The 21,557-nt window shown below is 38.9% G+C and overlaps 1 protein-coding gene across 7 annotated transcripts in view; it reads right to left on the reverse strand.

The window, feature by feature from the left end:
- The window catches only part of GLRA2 (glycine receptor alpha 2), a 131,523-nt gene that overhangs the window by 98,184 nt on the left and 11,782 nt on the right, over nt 1–21,557 (reverse strand). For 3 of the 7 annotated variants that reach the window (XM_056329785.1, XM_056329782.1, XM_056329780.1), the window contains exons 3-4: nt 9,209–9,276; nt 2,049–2,272 (exon numbers count right to left, since the gene is read on the reverse strand). In XM_056329785.1, the coding sequence (XP_056185760.1) occupies nt 2,049–2,272; nt 9,209–9,276 (292 nt within the window). Of the gene's footprint in view, nt 1–2,048; nt 2,273–9,208; nt 9,277–9,372; nt 9,441–21,557 lie in introns of all 7 variants that reach the window. The other 4 variants (XM_056329786.1, XM_056329783.1, XM_056329781.1 and 1 more) reach the window with 2 other exon arrangements.

Raw genomic sequence — 21,557 nt, forward strand, 5'->3', positions numbered from 1 at the left:
ATGTAGAGAAGAGGAATACCACTGTCGTATTATACACACACCTTGCTTCTTACCCATTAATTACCAGGAGAAGTTCTAAAATCATTTTATGCAGACAGCAGTTTATATTTATGTGAGATTAACCTAACCTTGATTTTATTGAATTTGGAAATGCAACAAAACAGCCTACACCACTACTTCTCAGGTGTGTTTGTAAAGTGCTTTAAACATTTAAGCACACTAAATGGTAAATATTAAATATTATGATGTCAGGCAAAGTGTTATTGATGCAGCAGTGAAAACGGCAGCATTGCAACATCCTCACTGTACTGAAACCAATTACTAAAATATTCTTGTTTGTTTCTGCATAGCACAACTAAAAGTGACTGTCAACACACAGATAATAGAGACAATTATTTCTAATTACTTCTGACCAAGTTTCCATACTCTGGAAAGATTCTTCGCTGTAAAGTACTAAAAAACTATATGCCGTGTTAAAGGCACCGGGGAAGCCTGTTATTGCTGTGTGATACAAATGAGACACCATGAGTTTTGCTTAGCACTCCATTAGATTACCGCTTACTCTGCTTCAGATTAATTTGCATTTGGGTGTGGGAATTTTAGAAATTTGAAATGACAGCTCAAAATATTACTTCTCCCACATGGACAAATGTCAGGAAAAGTATCCATCTGCGTTCAGAACAGCACCCAACTGCACTGTTGCCTCCAATAAAATGGTGTCTGATGTCATTCAAATAAACAGATGCATTCATTTCTTTCCCAGGGTGAAACAAGAAAGATTTGTAAGTGACAGCATTATTTATCGCTCTGCTAGTGCTGGTTTCATCCTTATAGCCTATTATTTTTCTCAAACTCTTCAGGTATGCCAGTTTGAAACCTTGAGTAATAAACATTTACTTTCCACCCTGCTTAATCCAATCCATCCAAATATTACTGGGGGTTTATCAAGAAATTTTCACAAGAATTCAGTAAATGAAGGAAGTGCTGCATTATTATTGAAGCATCCTAAAAAACACAGCTGTCCTGAAGCTGGATCAATAATAATTATTTAATGAAAATGCAGGTCTCAAACACAACATCCAGTTAGAAACAACTGCCTTCTAAACTAATCTGCCTTATAGATGAGCAAATTCACCGTGCAACCGGTTAAATAAATACTATCATCTTTACCTTCCACAATGCAAGAAAGGCAAAAGCTGAGAAGCATTCCCAGGAACAAATAAACCACCATAATTATATTTTTTAAAACAATTATAAGAGCAATCATACAGTGTTTTGCATCTCTGACTACCTATATTAAACAATTAACAGTGCACAGTAAGCCGAGTGTCAAATATGTCAGATTGTTTGCTGATGTTTATGCCTGTGCAATGGAATTCTGATTCTCTGAATATGTCTGATTTCATCAAGTCATATCAAATCATGTTTAGTCAGTGTTTATTAATTAAGTCTGAATCCAGTCACATGACACATATTTCAATGCACTTAGTATTAAAACAAACAAACAAACAAACAAACAAACAAACAAACCTTTCCATAATTCCAGTTATTTTTAAATGGGAATAGATACATTCGATTACCCAGTGAGTCACATCTCAATTTTACCACATTTCAAACATGTTTTCACTTAAGGTGAAATTCACTTAAGGTCATTTAAAATACTATTCCCCTTTACTTTTAAATTACAACCCATCAAAAACTGGTGAAGAGTTTATTTCCTCTCTTTGTAAGAGGCTTGAGATAACAGGAACGGGAATTATTGAGGCATACTATTAAAGTCTTAGACAGCCTCAAGTTTCCAACAAGACTAAGAAGAACTGCTGTGCCACTTACAGGCTATTTTGCAAAAAGTTAAAGGTTAGCAAAGGAACACAGGCAAATTTTCCTCCTACCCTGCTACAATTAAGTCTCATTTCAATTGTACACATGCAACAACAAAAAAGTAAATATGTACATTATGTTCTGTAAGCATAGTTCCATCCAGAAAAACAGGGAATGAGGGGAAAGAAGGGGATGAAGAAAAAAAATAAATAAACAAACTGGTTTACCTGATACTGTACAACACTTTTCCAGTTTTAGAAATTCTCAGCAACTTGTTGTCTGTTGTGACATCATGGAAGTTTGCTCCTTTCTCATTGGCAAAGAATAAATCTGGTTTCCAAATAGAGTCCAACATAGAGGGATCCAAATCCAGGGAATCATCGGGATATTCGCTGTAAGCCAGACGTGAGTCGTTCCACTGCTGTCTCAAAAAAATGTTCACTCTGTAGTCCTACAGAAATGCCATGTGAAAGGGTTACTAAGCCACTTACCAAAACTGGAAGCCTACTTTCGCTTTCTTTATGCTCTTAGACTTACTACAGTACTAGCATTACAGTAAACATTTATATTACCCTTTGAACAGAAGAGTTAACATTTGAAAATAAAATTCTAAATGTTGTGTTGAGCCAAACACACACAACTTATACATTTTCCAAATCAAAATTACTTCAGTAATGAAAAAAATATTAACTGCAACTTCCAATATTAAATATAACCCTCTTTCAAATGCTATGGATTAACTCAGATGTACTTAGAAAGTCAAAAAGCACTGCAGCTAGATATATACAATTTCAACAAAGATTCTATAAAACTACTAATTTAAATAAATTGCTTCCAATATGTAAATCAATTATTTCTAATGTACTCATGAATAGCTGCTAATTCCAGTGAAGCCAGATTTGTACAGAAGACATTAAATCAGCACTTATTTACTGTTTGTATCCTTTCTCTATCTACCGTATGCTTTTCCCTGTCTGTCCATTTATTCACTCCTCCCTCTCTGCATCCCATTAAAATTGTTCTAATTGCATTCTTCTGCTCAGTGGTCTGCTAGTCACAACTGGGAAAGGCAGCAATTTCTTAGAGGTTCATTTAGAAGCAACATTAACACTGTGTCAAGAACTGGCTATTAAAACAGAGTGTGAAAAGAGTTTTTGGAGTCTAAACTCTCTGGATAGAATGGAAAGATGTTAATATTTATTCTCCTTATTCTGACTTTCCAAAGTCAGCAAATAAGAGCTTCACCTCACTCAGCTTTCCCTGCTGTTACAACATATTTACCTGCAATTACTACATTTGACTACACTCTCAGAAATACATCTATTCTTCTTCTAAAAGGAAAATATTTAATTATATTTATAATGATTATGCTATCTGAAGGAATACGTTATGAAATAATTCTGCCAACTGTACAGACCCCTGACATTTAGGATTTGCTTTATGGTAGCTGCAGTATGTTAGAGCCCCAGAACTGGGCTTTTGACTTGGAGAATGTATGAGCTGACTTGGGTTTAGTTAGGCCACTGAACTGCATAGTCTAAAGAATTTATCATCTTTGAAACGTAAAAAAATATTCTCATTCTGATTAGAGCTGTAGAAAGCAGTTTGCCCAATATGCAGAGTCTGTGAACAAGCCCCTCCAAGTTTCATCGTTTTCCACCCTTTGTTCAGTAGGTTGGTGATGAGGTGTGTTGCTGCCCTGACAGAACCAAAGTGATGACACCCAAAGTGATGCAGTTTTTGAACCCAATAGGATGATGCTTTACAATCCCACTAGGAACATGGCTTTTCTTGCTTTCTCTATAATTTTCATTTTGCTGTTGGGTAGATGTGAGTCAAAACAGGAACATTAATCAAAGCAAGGCAGACCTGAGAGAGATCTCAGGAATAGCACACTTATTAAAGATACTTACAAAAGCCTGTATCTGTTTTTCACAAGCCACTGTACTCCTTATGATGATGATGTGTCATACAGTTAAAGATCAAATAGCTACCTGCAGTTCTGAGCTTATAAAATGTCATCACATCTTGTAAGTATACACTAACCCTAAGCGTATTCTCCCCTGTTTCTTGATCTTTGAAACTGAGTGTCTTACAATTTTATATGGAGCAGTTACAGTTATAAATCCAGGAAAGCACTTGGTTTTCATTCTGCAGAAAAGAAAGCAGGACCTGTCATCAACTGCTGATAGAATAAAGTTGCTACAACTAATGGTGCAACTGCCTTTAATTATTCTTTGAAATAAGATATGTAATGAGGTCTATGGAAAACAGAGGGATTTTCCCCCTATGACATAGAAATCATAAATATGTCAAATTATTAAATTTTCTAGAAATCTCTAAAAATAAATGTGCTTTCATGAACTTCAGTACTTGGTGATTTAGATAATAAAAACCATTCTGAAAAATCCTTATTCATAGAAGAGTTTGCATATGTTGATATATATTATACCAAAAGCACAAGTAATGCCAATAGAATTATACTACCTTTTTCAGTATATACCTTCATAAATATATCAGAGCCATCACACCAATACACTTAGAAATGCTTTCTCTCTGCAAGCTTTGTTGTTAGAAGCAAAACAGCACTTCGACTTTTGTTTATGTCTCATAGGATTTGCATATACACCTTAATAAGAAATTAAAATGGAAATATAACATGCACGTTATGGAACCATCATTACTTTTTTCTCCTCTACTTGTGGTATAAGCAGTTGAGAGGGCTGTGTGTTTACACAGTCAGACCTAATCATGTGCAGAATTTTGAATTTACTTTTCTTGTGCTAATATTGTAACTATCTTCTGAAGAAAAATTCTCCTGAGAACAGTGTCACAACATGGAGCTCAGGCAGACTACAGTGTGTATTTTGCAAGTTCCTGAGGATAGAAGTGGGTGGACTGTAGTAATACACTCCTACGCGACCATGAGTACACCTGCTCCACAAATTCTTTCTGACAGCACCACTGCTCTGAACGAGAAGTGTGGACCTGAAATTCAATCTCAGCTGTAACACTGATGCCAGAGATAGCTGAAGGCAACTCACATAAAGTTTTCCTCTGATCCCAAGCCATAAGATCAGAGTAATACTAACATACTAAAGGAATAGCCATCTGATTAGTTTTAGTAGATCTATCTGAAGATTTAGGTACCCAATGCATAGATATACTTTGTGTTACAGGAGTCTGGACAGAAATGGTCTTTCAGCAAATCCATAGCCACCAAAACCATTGCCTAGAGCTTCAGCAAAGCTCTGTGCCCCTTTGGTCTCTGGCATTGCTGTGGCAGAGGGGTGCAGGGCATCCCCGCTCCCTCTTCAGTGCCATTTACTGTCTCGGAATTGATGCTTATCTTAGATCTTAGCCTGCCTCCCATCTTCTTCTGCAACAGCATGGATTGCCCAGATTTTGAGTCACATGTCTGAGGCAAACAGCAGACGTAGCTAGCCTTCCATGCATAGGAAGGGCTTCCCAAAGAGACTACTCTCTAAATCCTAAATATGAATGCTAACTGAAAGGTAGTGGTTTAATGACCTATTTCAAGGCCATACGACAGAAAAACACTTCGTTATCTATGTACCTAAGCGTGCGAGTTGTCCCCAGTGACTTCAGCGGGAATCTTTTATGCAGTTAAAACTATACATGTGAATTAATCAGGATCTAATAAGCTCATTTGTAATTACATTTTTTCTAGTGGGAAGATAATAAGATACAGCCAGCCACAGCCAAGCTTTTAAAATAAAGGAATGGCAAATTTCTCTGCTAACATAAGTACTCAAAACACAACTGGAGTTTGATGCATTTATCCCAACAGAGAACCTGCTGCATAGTGTCAGTCATTGATTATAGGGCATAACGACAATAATAATGTCCTCACAGTTAGTCATTTCTGTAATTAACAATTAGCTCGTCAATGTACAAACTGCTCTTAGCTTCTCCTACAGCTGATAGCTAAAAAATCCTGGTCATTAACAACACTGAACATCTGAATTCTTTGGGACTCTGCCCAGCCTGATGTAGATTACTCATCTGTGATACTCAACTGCAGTCATGCTGTACAGTGAATTTTCTGCTGAATACTGCATGTGTGAATGCTTCCAAAAATAGACACAGACTTACTGGCATAACTGCTTTATTCAGTGATGTTACCCAGGAAAGTCTTTTTCTCTTTGCAAGTTAGGGCTTAAATGGAAGACAAGTAAATCAATGAAAAAAAAAATCCAACAATTCCATTTTGACTTTGGCATTTTTTCTACTATTTTTATTTTGGTATAATATATATCATTCTAATATGGAATAAAACCATTTATTTTGGAGGGGAAAGAAGCACAATGGTGATACTGTCCCATATGTGCATGATAGCGCAGAAAGACTAATACATATGCATTTTGTTTCCCTAGATCTCTGGCAACAAATTCTTGAAGCTTCTACGGAATTCATCTGTTTGGAGAGAACCAGCACAAAATCATGTTTTAATTCTGAATGAAAGGTTTTAGCTTTTAGAAGAATATGCTGTACATAAGAGTTGTGCTGGCCTTTCACACAGGGATGAATTTCATCCTGGTGTCTGTCCTTATGTCCTAATCAGAACACAGGAGCTGCTCCAGCTGGTGTTACTGAGAAACTGGCTTACTGAATTTAGTAAGTCTGGGACTGTAATGCTGTTTGCCATGTTCATTTCTCCTACTGGAAGCTTCTCTAAACCAGTTTTCATCTCCCAAGTTTCCAATGAGCTCCTGTTGATCGTTCAAGTTATATCCCGGTAATGTCCCTTCAGTATATATAAACGGTTTCTCCAAGCATTCCTGTCCTCTGAGACAGGAGTGTCTCTATAGAATTTACAATCCAGGGTTTTAAATGAATCACTTAGTTTTATGTCAAAAGAATCAAGAGCATTTTATAGGGAAAAATTAATCCTAAGTGCCAAACAAAACTCATTATTTATCGCAAGGGATGCCAACATTTTTACCCACATGATTACATCTATTTCAGAAAGGCAAAGTAGATGGAACAGTAATTGATGTCAGCCTCTCAGAGCAGTTTTAAAACATCCTAAAACTAGTCACACTAGTCATTAAAGAAGCATTAAAAAAATCAGTATCAAACCATTGAACAGCATCTAAGAGAACTCTTTCCACATTTTCAGCAGATATTATGAACAAAGCAAAATAAGACAGCCAATAGTCTTTGTTTTCACCTACTTGAATGTTTGGCTGTTTTCAGCAGAATGTGTTAATGAACGTTGGAAAGGTGCACATTAACATATTTGATAGAAGGTAAAATGCAATGAGGGGATTTAATCAAAGCAATGAAGGAGTCTAATTAATGCAATCAGCATTAGGTCGTGCAAATATTTTCATTGAATGCCATCTTGTAAAGCTAGTGACGTGCAGGATTTTTGCTACTTAATGCTATGCTGATGCTTCTATATGCTAGGATCAACAGACATGGCTGGGTAAAAAATGCTACACTCACAGCTATCTTCTCAGAATCCTTTAAACATAAGAAAACAAATTATGTTTTTCAAAAATGTTAAAATTAAGTCTGTTGATAATTACTTTACATCAAGATATGTTTTTTCCTGTCATTTTAAACTTGATTTTAGTTTTTTTATAAGGTGTTTTTAAAATATTACAGATACACACTCTAAAGCATTAACTTACCTCACTTGCCTTGTTTATTTATAGCTCTCTGTTTTAGCTTGTCATTTACAGGAGAGTCTTTCCCACATTATTTAAGAAAGCAACCTTCCCTAGCAATAACTTGTCCTTTATGTCTAAAGAACATTAAATAACAGGATAGTTTTTAAGTAAAAATATTTAGGAGCAAAAGCTTTTTTAAGTTCCTGCAGTCCTTAGGTACCACTTTCTAAAATGATGGCATGAATTATAATTGAATTTATATTAAGCTTTTGAATAGTAAATAAAATAATTAAGTTGGGCTAAATATCTGCTCTTCCTTCATAATGCAAGGATTGCAAGGCAGTATTTATTCCAATTTTTTTAAAAATAGGTTTTTGGTATACCTTAAGCCCTTTTGTGGGTACCAAGTTCATTTTAGTTACCAATATCTCAGTCCTACAGGGTGCTAAACAGCTGTACTGCCTCTGGCTTCAGCAAATATAGAAAGACCTGGATGCTGTGTAGGAATCCCCAGAAAACAGTGTTGTGAAACTACAATGCGATTGCTTCAAAAGCATCCATAGCTGTCCATAGTGTCCTGAGGCAATGACAATCACTCTCGCAAAGTTTCAATGAAGGTGAGAGCGCCCATTTTTAGTTTATTTTGTGTCAGTGGTGACTTGAAGAGTTCCAAGTCAAGATGCAATTTTTCACTAGACCCTTTCTATGGATTTAACCTACTACTTTCATATGCGTACCTGATAATTACTCTGGGTTTATCACATCAAGCCATCAAAAATCTCTCCCTGGACTAACCCCAGTAGTCAGGCATATGTATGCTTGAATAAATATCTGATCTCTTTTGTTCATTGTTTGGAAAAGAAGGCTAAAACATTAATCTTTAAATGGACTCAGAATTTTTTTTTTCATTTTTCTTAGCAAATACTGAAAAAAAAATTCATTTCTAGACTTAAAAAAGTTAGACTAAAATTTTAATTTCCATTTTTTTTTAGCTTGACTTCATTAATCCTAAATCTTGGCAATTTTAAAAAGAAAAACCTCACCTGGAAATGAAGAATTGAACTATTTATTTTCATATATATACCAAAATTTAAACTCTAACGTTTTCATTTTGACCTGGGGTTTTTTGACTGATAACATTCTTTGAATACAGTCAAAATACACATTCCAGTCAGCTGCAACCCCCCCATTTCTTAGTACCAATTTAACCCTCAAAATACCCAGCTCTCTTTATAGCTATATGTCTTAGTCATTTTACTCAAGTTGTGCATTCACTTCAGTTACTGATGTGGCTGCAATTCACGGAGATTCAGCTAAGTTAAACAAGACCGTTCTGGTAGCTCTGTCAGGGCAGTCTGCAGCAGCAGATAATTCAGCATGTGGTGTAAAACCCACTCAAAATATGGAGTACTTGGCAAGGAGCCCCACAGCCGAGCTCCAGCCATTTCTCTGCCTCTTTGTCACTAATAAAACCTGAGAAAGCTGGGTTGCACACACCTATATTTGCTGTCATCACAGTCACTACAGACTATGGTATGGTCATAACACAGGTTTGTTTAGACTTAAAAGTTGAGTTTAATGATTTATATATCTCTCTATAGGTTGTTTTATATTTATTTTATTTTAATTTATCTAGTAGGTTTTTAAAAGCTTAATAAGTTAGTAAATGTCCCCACATCCTGAGCATCTCTATCCTACATCACATCCCACTCCTTCACAAGATGGCTTCAATGACCAGTCCCACTCACCATTGTAGTTTCTGCTATTGAACCAAAGCTGTTGATAAATATGTTGCAGGTAACATTTACAGGAGGACCTGCAAGTTGAACAATAAATAGAAAAATTGACAGGTTGTGTTCATGACATATATTAAGTATTGTTGTTCTCTAGCCAGTGGCATCATAGCACTTACCATTGTGGTTTCTGTGACTGATCCAAAACTGTTGATAAAAATATTGCAAGTAACGTTTACTGGAGGACCTGTGGAATGCAATAAAAATGTTGCAATATACGTTGAAACAAAAGTACAGATCCCTCAGCCTCCGTACAATCTGGTACAGATGTGGCTGAAAACAAGTAGAAAGTGAGTTTTCCCAAACAGATCATGTAAATATTGATCAAAAGAAAAAACATTACCAACACTGATTTAATTAATATAGTTTCATTAGAAGCTGTTACATAAATACACAGAACTACATCCTTGCATTTAAGGATTTATGAGAAGGGTTGAGGGAGGGCATGAGTATAACAGCTTTTTTTTTATCCACAGTACCAGCACAGAATGTTTTAGCATTGCAACCACTCCTCTCTGTCTTCCTTCTCAGACTTAAAATTAAAAGATTACCTCTCCACACCTGTTCCACTCTGTATGCAAAGAGTTGCCACTGAAATTCCCAGCAAGAGCCAATTTTCACATTGACTCCAGTACACTGAAACTGGACTTAGACAAGAAGCTCTTTGTGCACCTGATCTGTAGATGTCTGCCTTGCCATAAACAAATAGTTTAGCAATATTTGTTCTGGCTTGACACAGCTTTCATTAAACAGCTATTTGTAATCTCTTCCCTCCCACCTCCTTTCCTGCTATTCGGCGGTCACTGACATGTAGCAGAATGAATGGAGACTTAATATTTAATTAGTTGTCTATTAGCCTCCTAGATTTTTAGGCATGATGAAATAAACAGAGGTTCTCAACTGAATCAAAAAGGATTAATGCTAAATGCCTGAGTTTATACGCAAATACACAAAAGCTGATACAAACATTGAGTATCAAGTACTTATTTTCTCTTTTCCCATTATTTTTAATCACATAATTTTCCTTAGATTAAAAAAAATGTCAGTGCACAGAATATAAATACCTACATTTGTTTTCATATTTAGATCTCAAATTGCTTTACAAAAAATGGAAACATTATTAATTTCCTTTATGAAAAATGGAAAGATAAGTAATGGGTGCACGAACCCCAGTACACTACCAAGGGCTAGACCACACACCTTGGAGGAAGCAAATATGCTGATTTGGGGGAAGAAAAAAACACAACAGTAAGATGTTTTGAAGCTGCTAAATTCCAATGAAGTATGTTGTTCAACTCAGGTTTTGCAACAATTGTTTCTAAAAAAACACTTCCTTTTTAGATTATAAATGTGTTTCCACTTTCAACATCAAGCTAAAACAAGTCAAATAGTCTGCTATTCTCCCTCCATAGCCTCATTTTTCTTTTCCTTTTTACTTGATAATATTTCTACTAGCTGAGCAGCTTGATCAACATATTTGTCTCCATCTAAACAAACAGAATCACTAAATCATTGTTTTTGGGAGGAACATCTGGAGATCATCCAGTCCTCTGAGTCCATCTAGTCCCAGAGAAGGATCAGCTAGAGCAAGTTGCTCATGCCCCAGTAGGTTTTTAATATCTCCAGGGATGGAGACTCCACAACTTCTCTGGGCAACCTGTACCAGTGCTTAGTCACCCTCACTTTAAAAGGTTTTTCTTGTGTTTAAGTGTAAAGTCCTAAGTTTCAGTTTGTGCACACTGCCTCTTGTCCTATAACTGGGCACCACTGAGAAGAATCTGGCTCTATCTTCTTTACTTACCACCCATCAGTAATTTATGCACATAATTAAGATCTCCCTGCATCTTCCCTTCTCCAGGCTGAGCAAACTCAACAATCTCAGCCTCTTCTTGTATGGCAGATCCCCTGTTCCTTTAATCACCTTCGTGACACTTTGCTAGGCCCATACCAGTATGTCTATGTCTCTTGTGTACAGGGAGCCCAGAGCTAGACCCAGCACTCTAGATGTTTCTCACCAATGCTAAGCAAAGTGAGGGATCCCCTCCCTCAACCTGCTGGCAATGCTCTGGCTAATGCAGCCCAGGAGGCTATTGGCCATCTTTGCTGCAAGAGCACATTGCTAGATCATGTTCAACTTGGTGTCCACCAGGAGCCCCATGGCTTTTTCTGCAAAGTTGCATTCCAGCTGGTCATCTACCAGATTGCTCCTCTCCAGGTACAGCACTGCATTTCCCCTTGCTGAACATCGTGAGGCTTCTGTTGGTCCATTTCTGCAGCTTATCCAAATCCCTTTGAATGGCAGCAGGGCATCAACTATTCCTTCCACTCTTTTTTCTCCTGCAAACTTGTTGAGGGTGCGCTCTGTCCCATCCCATTCTCCAGGTAATTAATGAAGATGTTTAACAGTATTGTTAACACCTCCAGTAGACCAGTAGTGACTGGTCTCCAGCTGGACTTCATGCAGCTGATCACAACCCCTTAAGCATGGCAATTCAGCCAGTGTTCCATGTATCTTACTCTCCATTTAGCTGTCCACTCCAATAGTTTGTCTCTGAGGATGTTGTGAGAGACAGTGCCAAAAGTCTTGTCAAAATTGGGATAAACAACATCCACTGCTCCTCTTTCATCCATGAAGCCAGTCAAGTCATCATAGAAGGCTGTTAGCATGGTCAGGAATGATTTCCCCTTCATAAATCCATGCTGACTACCCCCAGCCACCTTCCTGTCCTTTGTATCTGGAAATGACTTCAAGAAATACATGCTTCAGGCTTCAAGGTAAATCTGGTCAACTTGCAATTGCTGGATTTCCCTCCCTCTCCTTCTTGAAGATAGGAGTGACTTTTTTTTTTTTTCCTGTAATGAGAAACCTCTTCCAGCTGCTGTGACCTTTCAAAGATAATTAAGAGCAGATTCATAATGCTGTTAGCCAGTTCCCTCAGCACTTATGGGTGCTTCATGTGTGGTCCCATCGACTTGTCTGCATCCAGTTTGCCTAAATGCTCTGTAACCTGATCCTTCTCCACTAAGTTTCTTTCCCATGGGGTCTCAGGGGCATGGGATTCCTGAAGACCAGTCTTATCAGTAAAGACTGAGGTTAAAGAGACACTGAGTACCTTGGCATTTTCCCATGCTCTTTGTCAACCTTTCTTTAATCTCATGGTGTTGTCTTGCAAGAGCCATCATATGAGCATGACAGCTTTCAATTCCTGAGTGCCAGCAGAACCTAGTAAACATGCTTACCTATGTTAGCAAAACGTGCTTACCTTTGTTAGGAGTACGCTACCACACCACAGACTGTAGTTCAGATATACAGTAAGTAGGTACGTGCTTTACAACAAAGCAAATATCTCCTTCCATTTCTCTACTCAATTGCACGATGTCTTTTACTTGCCTTCTGCTGGTAGATGTGAAATATTATAAGAACTCGGTAAACTCAGTCAAAGAAAAAAAAGGAGATAATTTTTGTGACCACCTGAGGAACCTGAATATACTTAAGTCTGTGGGACCTGATGAGATGCATCCCAGAGTCCTGAGGGTATTGTCTGATTTAGTTGCCAAGCCACTCTGCATGATGTTTGAAAAGCCATGGCAGTCAGGTGAAGTTCCTGGTGACTGGGAAAAGGGAAACGTTATACACATTTTTAAAAAGAGTAGAAAGGAGGACCCTGGGAACTACTGACCTGCCGGCCTTGCCTCTGTGCCTGGGAAGATGATGGAACAGATCCTCCTAGAAGTTATGCTAAGGCACATGGAGGACATGGAGGTGATTTAGAGACAGCTAGCATGGCTTCACCAAGGGCAAGTCCTGCTTGACTAGCCTAGTGGCCTTCTGTGATAGAATGACTACATCAGTGAACAAGGGAAGAGCTACAGATGTCATCTATCTGGACTTCTGTATGGCCTTTGGCACAGTCCTCCACAACATCCTTCTGTCTAAATTGGAGACAGATGGATTTGATGTGTGGACTGTCTGGTGCATGAGGAATTGGTGGGATGTTCACTTCCACAGAGTAACGGTCAATGGCTCAATATCCAGATGGAGGCTGGTGACAAGTGGTGTCCCTCAGAGATTCATTCTGTGATGGGTACTGTTTAGTATCTTCCATCAGTGACATAGACAGTGGGATTGATTGCACCTTCAGCAAGTTTTCAGACAACACCAAGCTGAGTGGTGTGGTTGACACGCCTGAGGGGTGGGATACCATCCAGAGGGACCTGGACAAGCTCAAGAAGTGGGCCCGTGTGAACTTCATGGGGTTCAACAAGGTCAAGTACAAGGTCTTGCACATGGGTCAGGACAACCTCCAATATCAATACAGGCTGGGGGATGAAGGAATTGAGAGAAGCCCGAGGGAGAAGGACTTGGGGGTATTGGTGGATAAAATGCTGGACATGAGCCAGCAATGTGCATTTGCAGCCCAGAAGGCCAACTGTACCCTTGGCTGGTCGAGGGAGGTGGTTCTGCCCCTCTACTCCACTCTGATGCAACCCCACCTGGAGTGCTGTGTCCAGCTCTGGGGTCTTCAGCACAGGAGAGAGTTGGAGTGGGTCTAGAGGAGGACCAAAAAATTGATCAAGGGGTAATGGTTTTAAAATTAAGTGGGTAGATTTATACTAGATATAAGGAAGAAATTTTTTACAAAGGGTGGTGAAACACTGGAACAGGTTGCCCAGAGAGAGGTGGTAGATGACCCATCCCTGGAACATTCAGTCAGCTTGGACAGGGCTTTGAGCAACCTATCTAGTTCAAAATATCCTTACTCACTGCAGGGGGTTTGAACTACATGACCTTTAAAGGTTCCTTCTAACCCAAACTATTCTATGTTTACGATTCTGTGCTTCTATAAACCTAAGTACTGCCAGCAAAACTGATCACTTTCTCTTAATCCTCAGAGTTTTCTGGAAAGAGCTTTATTGCTTAAATAACACCAGTTCAGGGTTTTTTTGATCATTTATATTTGTTTATAAACATCAGAAGTGTAACGCAAGATTTACAACGAAATAAGAAGAGGATACTTATCAGAGGATCTTCAAAATGAACATTTAATGATATAACTTAAAGATTCTAAGCTAAAAGTCCAACTTTCTCTTAAAGTCAGTCTGGTAGTGCTGGGTTTTCTAAATGTGTAGCAAACATGAGCCAAATGAAGTAGATAAGAAAACAATAACTAACAGGACTGAAATTTGCAATGTTCTTATACTTTTTGTATTGATCTTTTTTTTTTTTCTATTGTTGATATTTTTCCAGTGGGGAAGGGGTGTATAGGTGTTGTACATCTCAGGGAAGACCTGTACTTTAAAGAGGGCACACAACATCACTTTTTCCAATGAAACATTTCACACACTCCATCCTATAAGAATTCTCTAATCTAATAGTTCATTTAAAAAGAAAGCAGTAAACTTCTATGAAGTATAGCCAAGGTTTGAGAACATAACCTAAAACTCTTCAAAGACAATGGAAACATTTAATTTTACTTTACTGCCTAAATTTTAAAAAGAGTTGACATTACCTCCAAAAGATTAAGCGAAGTATACTTTATAATTAAATCTTTTTTTCCCGTTGGTTTTCCTTTTGTCACCTCCAATGCAACAAGGTAACAATCCAGGTGCCTTTCAGGCACATTCAAGATAATCAAAGTGATTTTCATATCATAAGGAAAATGTCTGTTTCTTGAAAGCATTGTCAAAAAAAACCCCAGGTAGTTAATGTTCAAATCCACCAGAAAATAGATGTCTGGTATTCTGACAAACAGCTAAAAAATTGCTTCTGTTCCCTGCAGCTCCCATCCCCCTGCTTCCCCAGAGGGTCTGCTGTGCTGTCAGTTGACAGGACTCTCCAACACTCTGCCTTCATGAAAAACCCTCGCATTATAATTTGTCCCACACCTCCTATGACTTCAGGGCACTTAGCACTTACAGAAAGTCCTCAGCGCTCATCTGCTCACCTTACCTACAAGAAACCTGAATATACTGAATATTCCCTTGAATTTGCTGTGGCATGTTGCCTCATAGCTCCTGTACCAAAGGTGGCTGTGACCTTGCTGCTGTCTGGCTAGACAGTGAGTCCTTTCCTCAACAGCTGCCAGAGGGAGTGAATCCATCTCAATGCATGGAGGAGTCCCCATGCTGAGTGATGAGTGCTGAAGGATGTACACTAAGCCCCATCCAGCTGCTAACTGCAGCTTTGGCTAAGTATTCTCTAGTATTGATAACGCACAGCCCCCAAGCTTCCTTTATTTGGTAGGTTCTTGAGAAGATTTACTTGTACTCTTGCCCTGGAGATCATCCTAACTGCAACCGATCACATCTGTATCCTCACGTCCATCCCAACTCTGCCTTTTTGGTGTAGTTTCCAGGCTGCACCTGGCAGCCTTTTTCTCTTCATATCAATTTCAGCCATAAAGCTAAAGTGTCCTTAGTGGGAATATTATAATCATACAAGAGATTTAAAATGATACCTGTGCACTTCTCAATTTTCTTTGATATGTGTATTTATTAAGGGATTTTGTAAGGCAAACTAAAATACAGTACACATGCACACATGGAGAACTGCAGGCAAAGCAGAGAGATGTGAAAGCAAAAAAAGAGAGGTAATGAGGCATAACCACCTCATGGAATGACAATGAAAATATTGGCAAGATATTAACAGATCTCTGAAGAATCCTGTGTTTTTCTCTACATGTAGTATTTTTTGGTCTACCTTCTGACTTTGGCCCATGTGCCAATGGAAAGAATTTTTTCCCACCATCTCAGATGGTTTATTTTGTTCTGTATACAGAGGAGAAAGGTGAGTTGAACCCTTCACCCCTTACCACATAGAGCAGGATAATCATCAGGACTGTTTGAAAATACTAAAATCAATCCTGTGTGAGTGTGGGGATAGAGCAGGGATCCAGGAACAGGACCAAGGGGCAAAGTGAAGAGGCAGTGATCCCACCAGGGACTGAGCATCCCTTCATCTGTGGAGCACGGACTTCATGTCCACACAGAAATGAGGGAGGCAATCAAAATGTGGGTAGAGTAGGACAAAGACCCAACCGCTGATCTGAGCATTGGTAACACAGATCCCTGGACAGCAGGGAAGGGTAGCAGAGTTTGTTGGAGATGGGTGTTTAATTGCCAGTTCTGGAGGCAGCTGGGCTTTTAGCAACCATTTCTCCTCAATGAAACTGAACAGACTCAAACATCCACCACAGTCCTTATGCGACCTGAAACAGAGCTAACGCCTATGGAGGGCTCTGCTTCTGCAGCTGCAGTACTATAGGTGCCTGAATTACCTCATCATGGCCCTGCAGTCACATCCTTGCAAGTCAGACAGTAAGGCTGAACTAATGCTGGGACACCTCAGCTGACCATGGTCATTAAACAGGAGCAAGTTATTTATCATCCTAGCTTCCTCCCTGCTCAGAGTGTGGCAGGCAGTGTAAGGGCTAGGGAGATGCTGTTAAAGGCAGCTCAGCCCATCCTGTGGCCAGGGACCATAGATATTTGGCCAGGGAGAGAAAGGCAGCTTTGATGCACTAGAAAAGTTCCTCTGACCCACCGGGATCCTGCAGTTACTCCAGAAGCAGTGTAGCTTGCACACTTGTTTTCAAGGATCTGTATAATGCATAGTCCAGCCCCTGATGAGAAAATTCACATGATTTAACAAGTTTGCTTAAGGTTCCAGTAAGAAAGCAGAAGGTAGACCAGAAGTAGTCTTTATTGCAAGTACTTAGGTAAGCCTTTTCTCTTTCTCTACCATTCTGCCTTTGGCCAAAACCAATGTTTTCCTCCATTTAAACATCATCATTTCATTAGACTGTTCACAGCAAGGTAAATTTATCAGTCACAGGAGGCAAAATCAGTGACACCAGGACAACATAGTTACCCTAAGGCTTACAAATCAAGGTGGCATTTCTTCTTGGGGAGTGAAACCTTTCATTTACAAGGTTGTCTTTCTATGGGATTTCTGTGGAGTGCAACACCCTGACTCCCTAAATATAATCATGCCCAGTAAAGACAGAATTCCTTCTTCTTTAGAAGCATTCACCATAATCTAATGTACCACAGAAATTATTATGCTTATGTCACTTTTGTTATTCATTGGTGACAATCCTACCTACTAAACAAACAAAAAAATCAAATGCCAAAAAACCCACATGGGCAGAGATCTCAGGAAACTCTGAAATATAATAGTACAGGTACTTTGCCCTGATGCAATTTGCTGGAAAAATCAAATAAAGACAAAATTTTTGTTCTGCTTCATCAAGCTAAAACTAACATCCTCTGAAAGTTCATCTGTCATAGATAATAACTTAGCTTGCTAAGAATGCCATATCTCCTTGTGGGACTGTGGCAACAGTTTTGGGTGCTTACAGTTTCATCTGAGACTAAGAATCATATTCTGTGACTTCAATACACATTTTTTTTCTATATATATATAAGGGTAAGAGCCATGGAGGCACTTACAGAGCCAGAGCAAGATCTGCAGAGATATTTAGGTGTCTAAATCCTATTCAGGACTCTCATTTTCACTAATATCACTGAGCCTAAATACCACTAAGTATCTGAGGAATACATGTGAGCAACACCACTTATGACAATGGTATTTGCAGACTGCAGAAGACATAACTGTCCTATCCAAAGCAGGCAAGAGGTAGAGGCAACACTGAATGAAATCAGCAGGGAATCATTACAGATGGGGGAAGTACAATTTTCCCCTCATTCCAACTGCCTATATCCAGAAGTGCAGATGCAGGCACACACAAAAATACATATAAACAAAATGGCATCAAGAGAGCTATTCTCTTACATCAAGATGTAAACTGCTTCACTTCACTTGGTTAACTTGAAAAAGCATCTTAGTGAAAATATGGCCTTATGACATGACCTGGATATAAAAAGGGCATGTGACATCCCAAAATTGAAAGCTCTTCTTCAGCAAAATACCACTGAGGCCTCACAAGACAAATACTCCAGTGACTGTCAGATCCAGGTGATTACAGAATGAGTCACAGAAAGAAAATGTCTCTGTAGTAAGTACAGCTAAAGCCATCAATATATATACATTGACAGAGTCTGAGGTCAAACAGTGAATAATCAATTTCTGAAGTGGTATGTGAATTTTCAGCTGTGGGGACTTTTGCTGAATGTAACAGGAGTCATGCCGGTAAAATCCCATCAACATTTCACGGAAGGAGAATCCCTGCTAAGATGCACTTTTTTGTGCCTTAAAGTGCTTGTGAAAATTGTTGGATTGGCATGCTTCACATTCAGTAAATGCCTTTGTCCACAGAACCAACTCTGGAAGAGAAAGGTAAGTCTCACACTACAAAACCTCGTCAGTTCTGCATTTGGCATTACAGGATAGTCTATACGATGTGTTCATTCTTCCCTGACTCTTTTTGTTGAGGCTGATAACAGAAACATACATTACTGTCAGCTCTGGGGTGCAGTGGGATATTTCCACATAGGTTATCTAATAGACACTGCACAAGAACAATTTTTATGCGCTATTTTATTTCACTCCACAAACCAGGAGCTCAGAAATGAAAAACCCTTTAAACAATTGACATGCTCCTGATTTACCCAGCTAACCTGAGCTGGTCTACAAAGAATATATAGCCTTAGCAGTCACAGCGGATTGTACAGATGCACTGGAGCTGGCTTTCACATAGGTAGTTTGAGGGCTGCTACCAATGTAGTCATGGCAGGCTGGAATTCACTGGAGGCCATTAACCTCAGGCATTATAGCTTGTGCCGAGCTCTGTATCATCACAGTGTGGCGCAGAGCACCTCTGAGCAAATTACTTGAAAGCTAACTCATATATTTTTACACAAGCCTCAGTCAAACTTGTAACTGAGTGCAGCCAGTCCCAGAGCTAAAGTCTTCCATGTGCAAATAAGTCTGTGGAAATAAATCTAAAAAAAACAGTGAATCAGAAATCTTACATCTGGAAACTTCCCACTGGAACTATAAGCCTACAGTGCAAAGTTACTTAGATCTTATGTCAGTTTTTAAAATATTCAAATAAAATCGTTAATTCTTCACATGTCCATCAAACTTTTTCTTTTTCTCTGAGGTCTCCACCCTTCTTCCTAATCTTTCTATTCCAAGTCATGACAAGCACCTCACTGCAAGGCATCTCTTTCTGAAGTCTTCCTTCCTACAATGCAATAAAGGGATGGGTAGTATTTGGGGAAATTCACTTGTTTGCTTTCCTTATGACATGAAAAGATCCAGGCGCCTACTTCATTTCTTACCACAAAACAGTGCTCATTGAAGTGAGCAAAGGGAAAGGCAGAGGAGCTCAGCCTCACTGGGAGCAGGTAGCAGAGATGCTCCTCGCACCTGATTCTGAGAAACTGCTCAGTTGCTTTGTACTAATGAAGACAGAACTCTTCGCTGCTAATCAGCATGTGAACCGCATAATGTGTGCAGAAGCCTGGGAAACTCCTGAATGTGTTCAAGTAAAAGCTGGTATTACATGTCTGGTCATGAAATCTGCACTCCAGCATAGGGTCAGTCAAACTCCTCCTGGGTAATCTTATTTTTAACAATGTTTTATGAAGTCAGTGCAAGAAACTCATGCAAGAAACTGCACAGAACCACAAGATAAAAAATGTTCACTGAGAAGAGAAAGCAGGAGGGAAGTTTTACTTAATTAAATAAAAAAGTATTAATAATAATATTGAAATGTTGTCAACCAGTCTAGGTTTTTATTTTCAGTCAGAACGAACTGCCTCATTCTGCTTGGCATACTCACCTCAAAAGATCCCTTTTAAAAGACCAAAATTGATACTTTGTTCCTTTCTCCCTAAATATGTTTTACTTTGTTCCTCCTGTGTGATTCTGATCTTGTGCTGCAGAAATTAATGGAAGCTCAGTTATAAGCATCAATAGGTAGGTACAGTCTCAAATACAGGGCTTGGTCAATACCTCTCTCTGTGGCCACAGAGAGGTCTCAAAATCAATTTTAACCCCTTTTATTGTTCCTCTGAGCCTTGGACATTCACTTTATTTCAGAATTCTGCCAGCTTTTCCTTTAATGTCTCCATAATGTTCCTTGCTTTACTGTCTGAAGGCATATGCAGGACTTGAAAAAGAGCAGTTTGGGTGACTAACATTTGTGAGGAGACATTGATTTATGGTTGCTAGGAGATTATACACCAAAAGATACATGGTACATAGATGAACAATGGGATTTAGACAAATGGGAACAAATGGGATGGCTCAGGCATAGGAACAAATGATGGCAGTGATGGTCAAGAGCTGGTGTAGATGACAATCTGCAACTGGTCAGGCACACAGACCCTTATACTCATAATGTCTAGGACTAATAAAAAAAAATTCCCTTGTATTTTCAAACCTTTTCCATTTTTTACCTCCTTATACTTCAACCCACTTCCATAAAATCTGCACAGAATATTACTTTGAAACTAACTCCCCCCTCCTGACTCTAGCTTCAAGGCTCCCATCAGCTAATCTGTTGCATGTTTAGCTCAGCTCCTATCCCTCCCCTTCACATATCCCTTCTCCCTTTGGGAACCTCCTATGTGGTCCCCCACATCCTGAATACCAAAAAGAATCTGTCTTTTAACAGCAAGACATCCTTAAGGCACTTTTGGGTGTCTTTCACCAGCAATTTTTTCAGTCATCAGTTCTTCCTATATATAAAAAGGCTGGAAGTAGGGGAGAGGGAATGAGATCTCTTCACCAACGTAGAAAATAAGCATCTTATAAATTGACTGGCTTATCTTTTTATTAATACCAAACCAGCTCTTTGATGCAGGATGCTCAATGCATCGCTGTGAAGAGCGTCTTTCACATAGGCTCAAAGCTCTGCTGCAATATAGTGTGTTGCAGGGTCAGGGCATCTAGTCTTTTTCTGGTTTCTACCACCAACAGTCATGCTGAGTAGGAGTCTTCTACAGAGTCATCCAAATGAGACTATATCCACACTGAGGAGCTTATTGGCATGAATTGAATCTGTCCCTAATTATTTATAACTTTGATAAGCAAAAGTTTTTTATTTGATGAAAAAATAAAAGAGTTTAAATCTGTTTTTAACATTTGTGTCTCCTTTACCTCACACAAAACACACCTCAGAAGTGTGACAAAACCAAAATTCTCAGGGGTACGGAGCTGAAGAGCTGCAAAATTATTCTCACGAGTACAGAGCCAAAGAGCTGCAAAATTCTGCCAAATGCTTATTTTTAGGATGGCTCCTATAACCAGACTGACCAAAGGCTTTTAACACCTCAGACTGCTCCATCTGACGGGATATCACTGCCTGGAAAGGAAAATTACTGCAGTCTGAAA

Source organism: Falco biarmicus, chromosome 2 (genome assembly GCF_023638135.1).
Source record: "Falco biarmicus isolate bFalBia1 chromosome 2, bFalBia1.pri, whole genome shotgun sequence".
In the NCBI taxonomy this organism is placed as follows: Eukaryota; Metazoa; Chordata; class Aves; order Falconiformes; family Falconidae; genus Falco; species Falco biarmicus.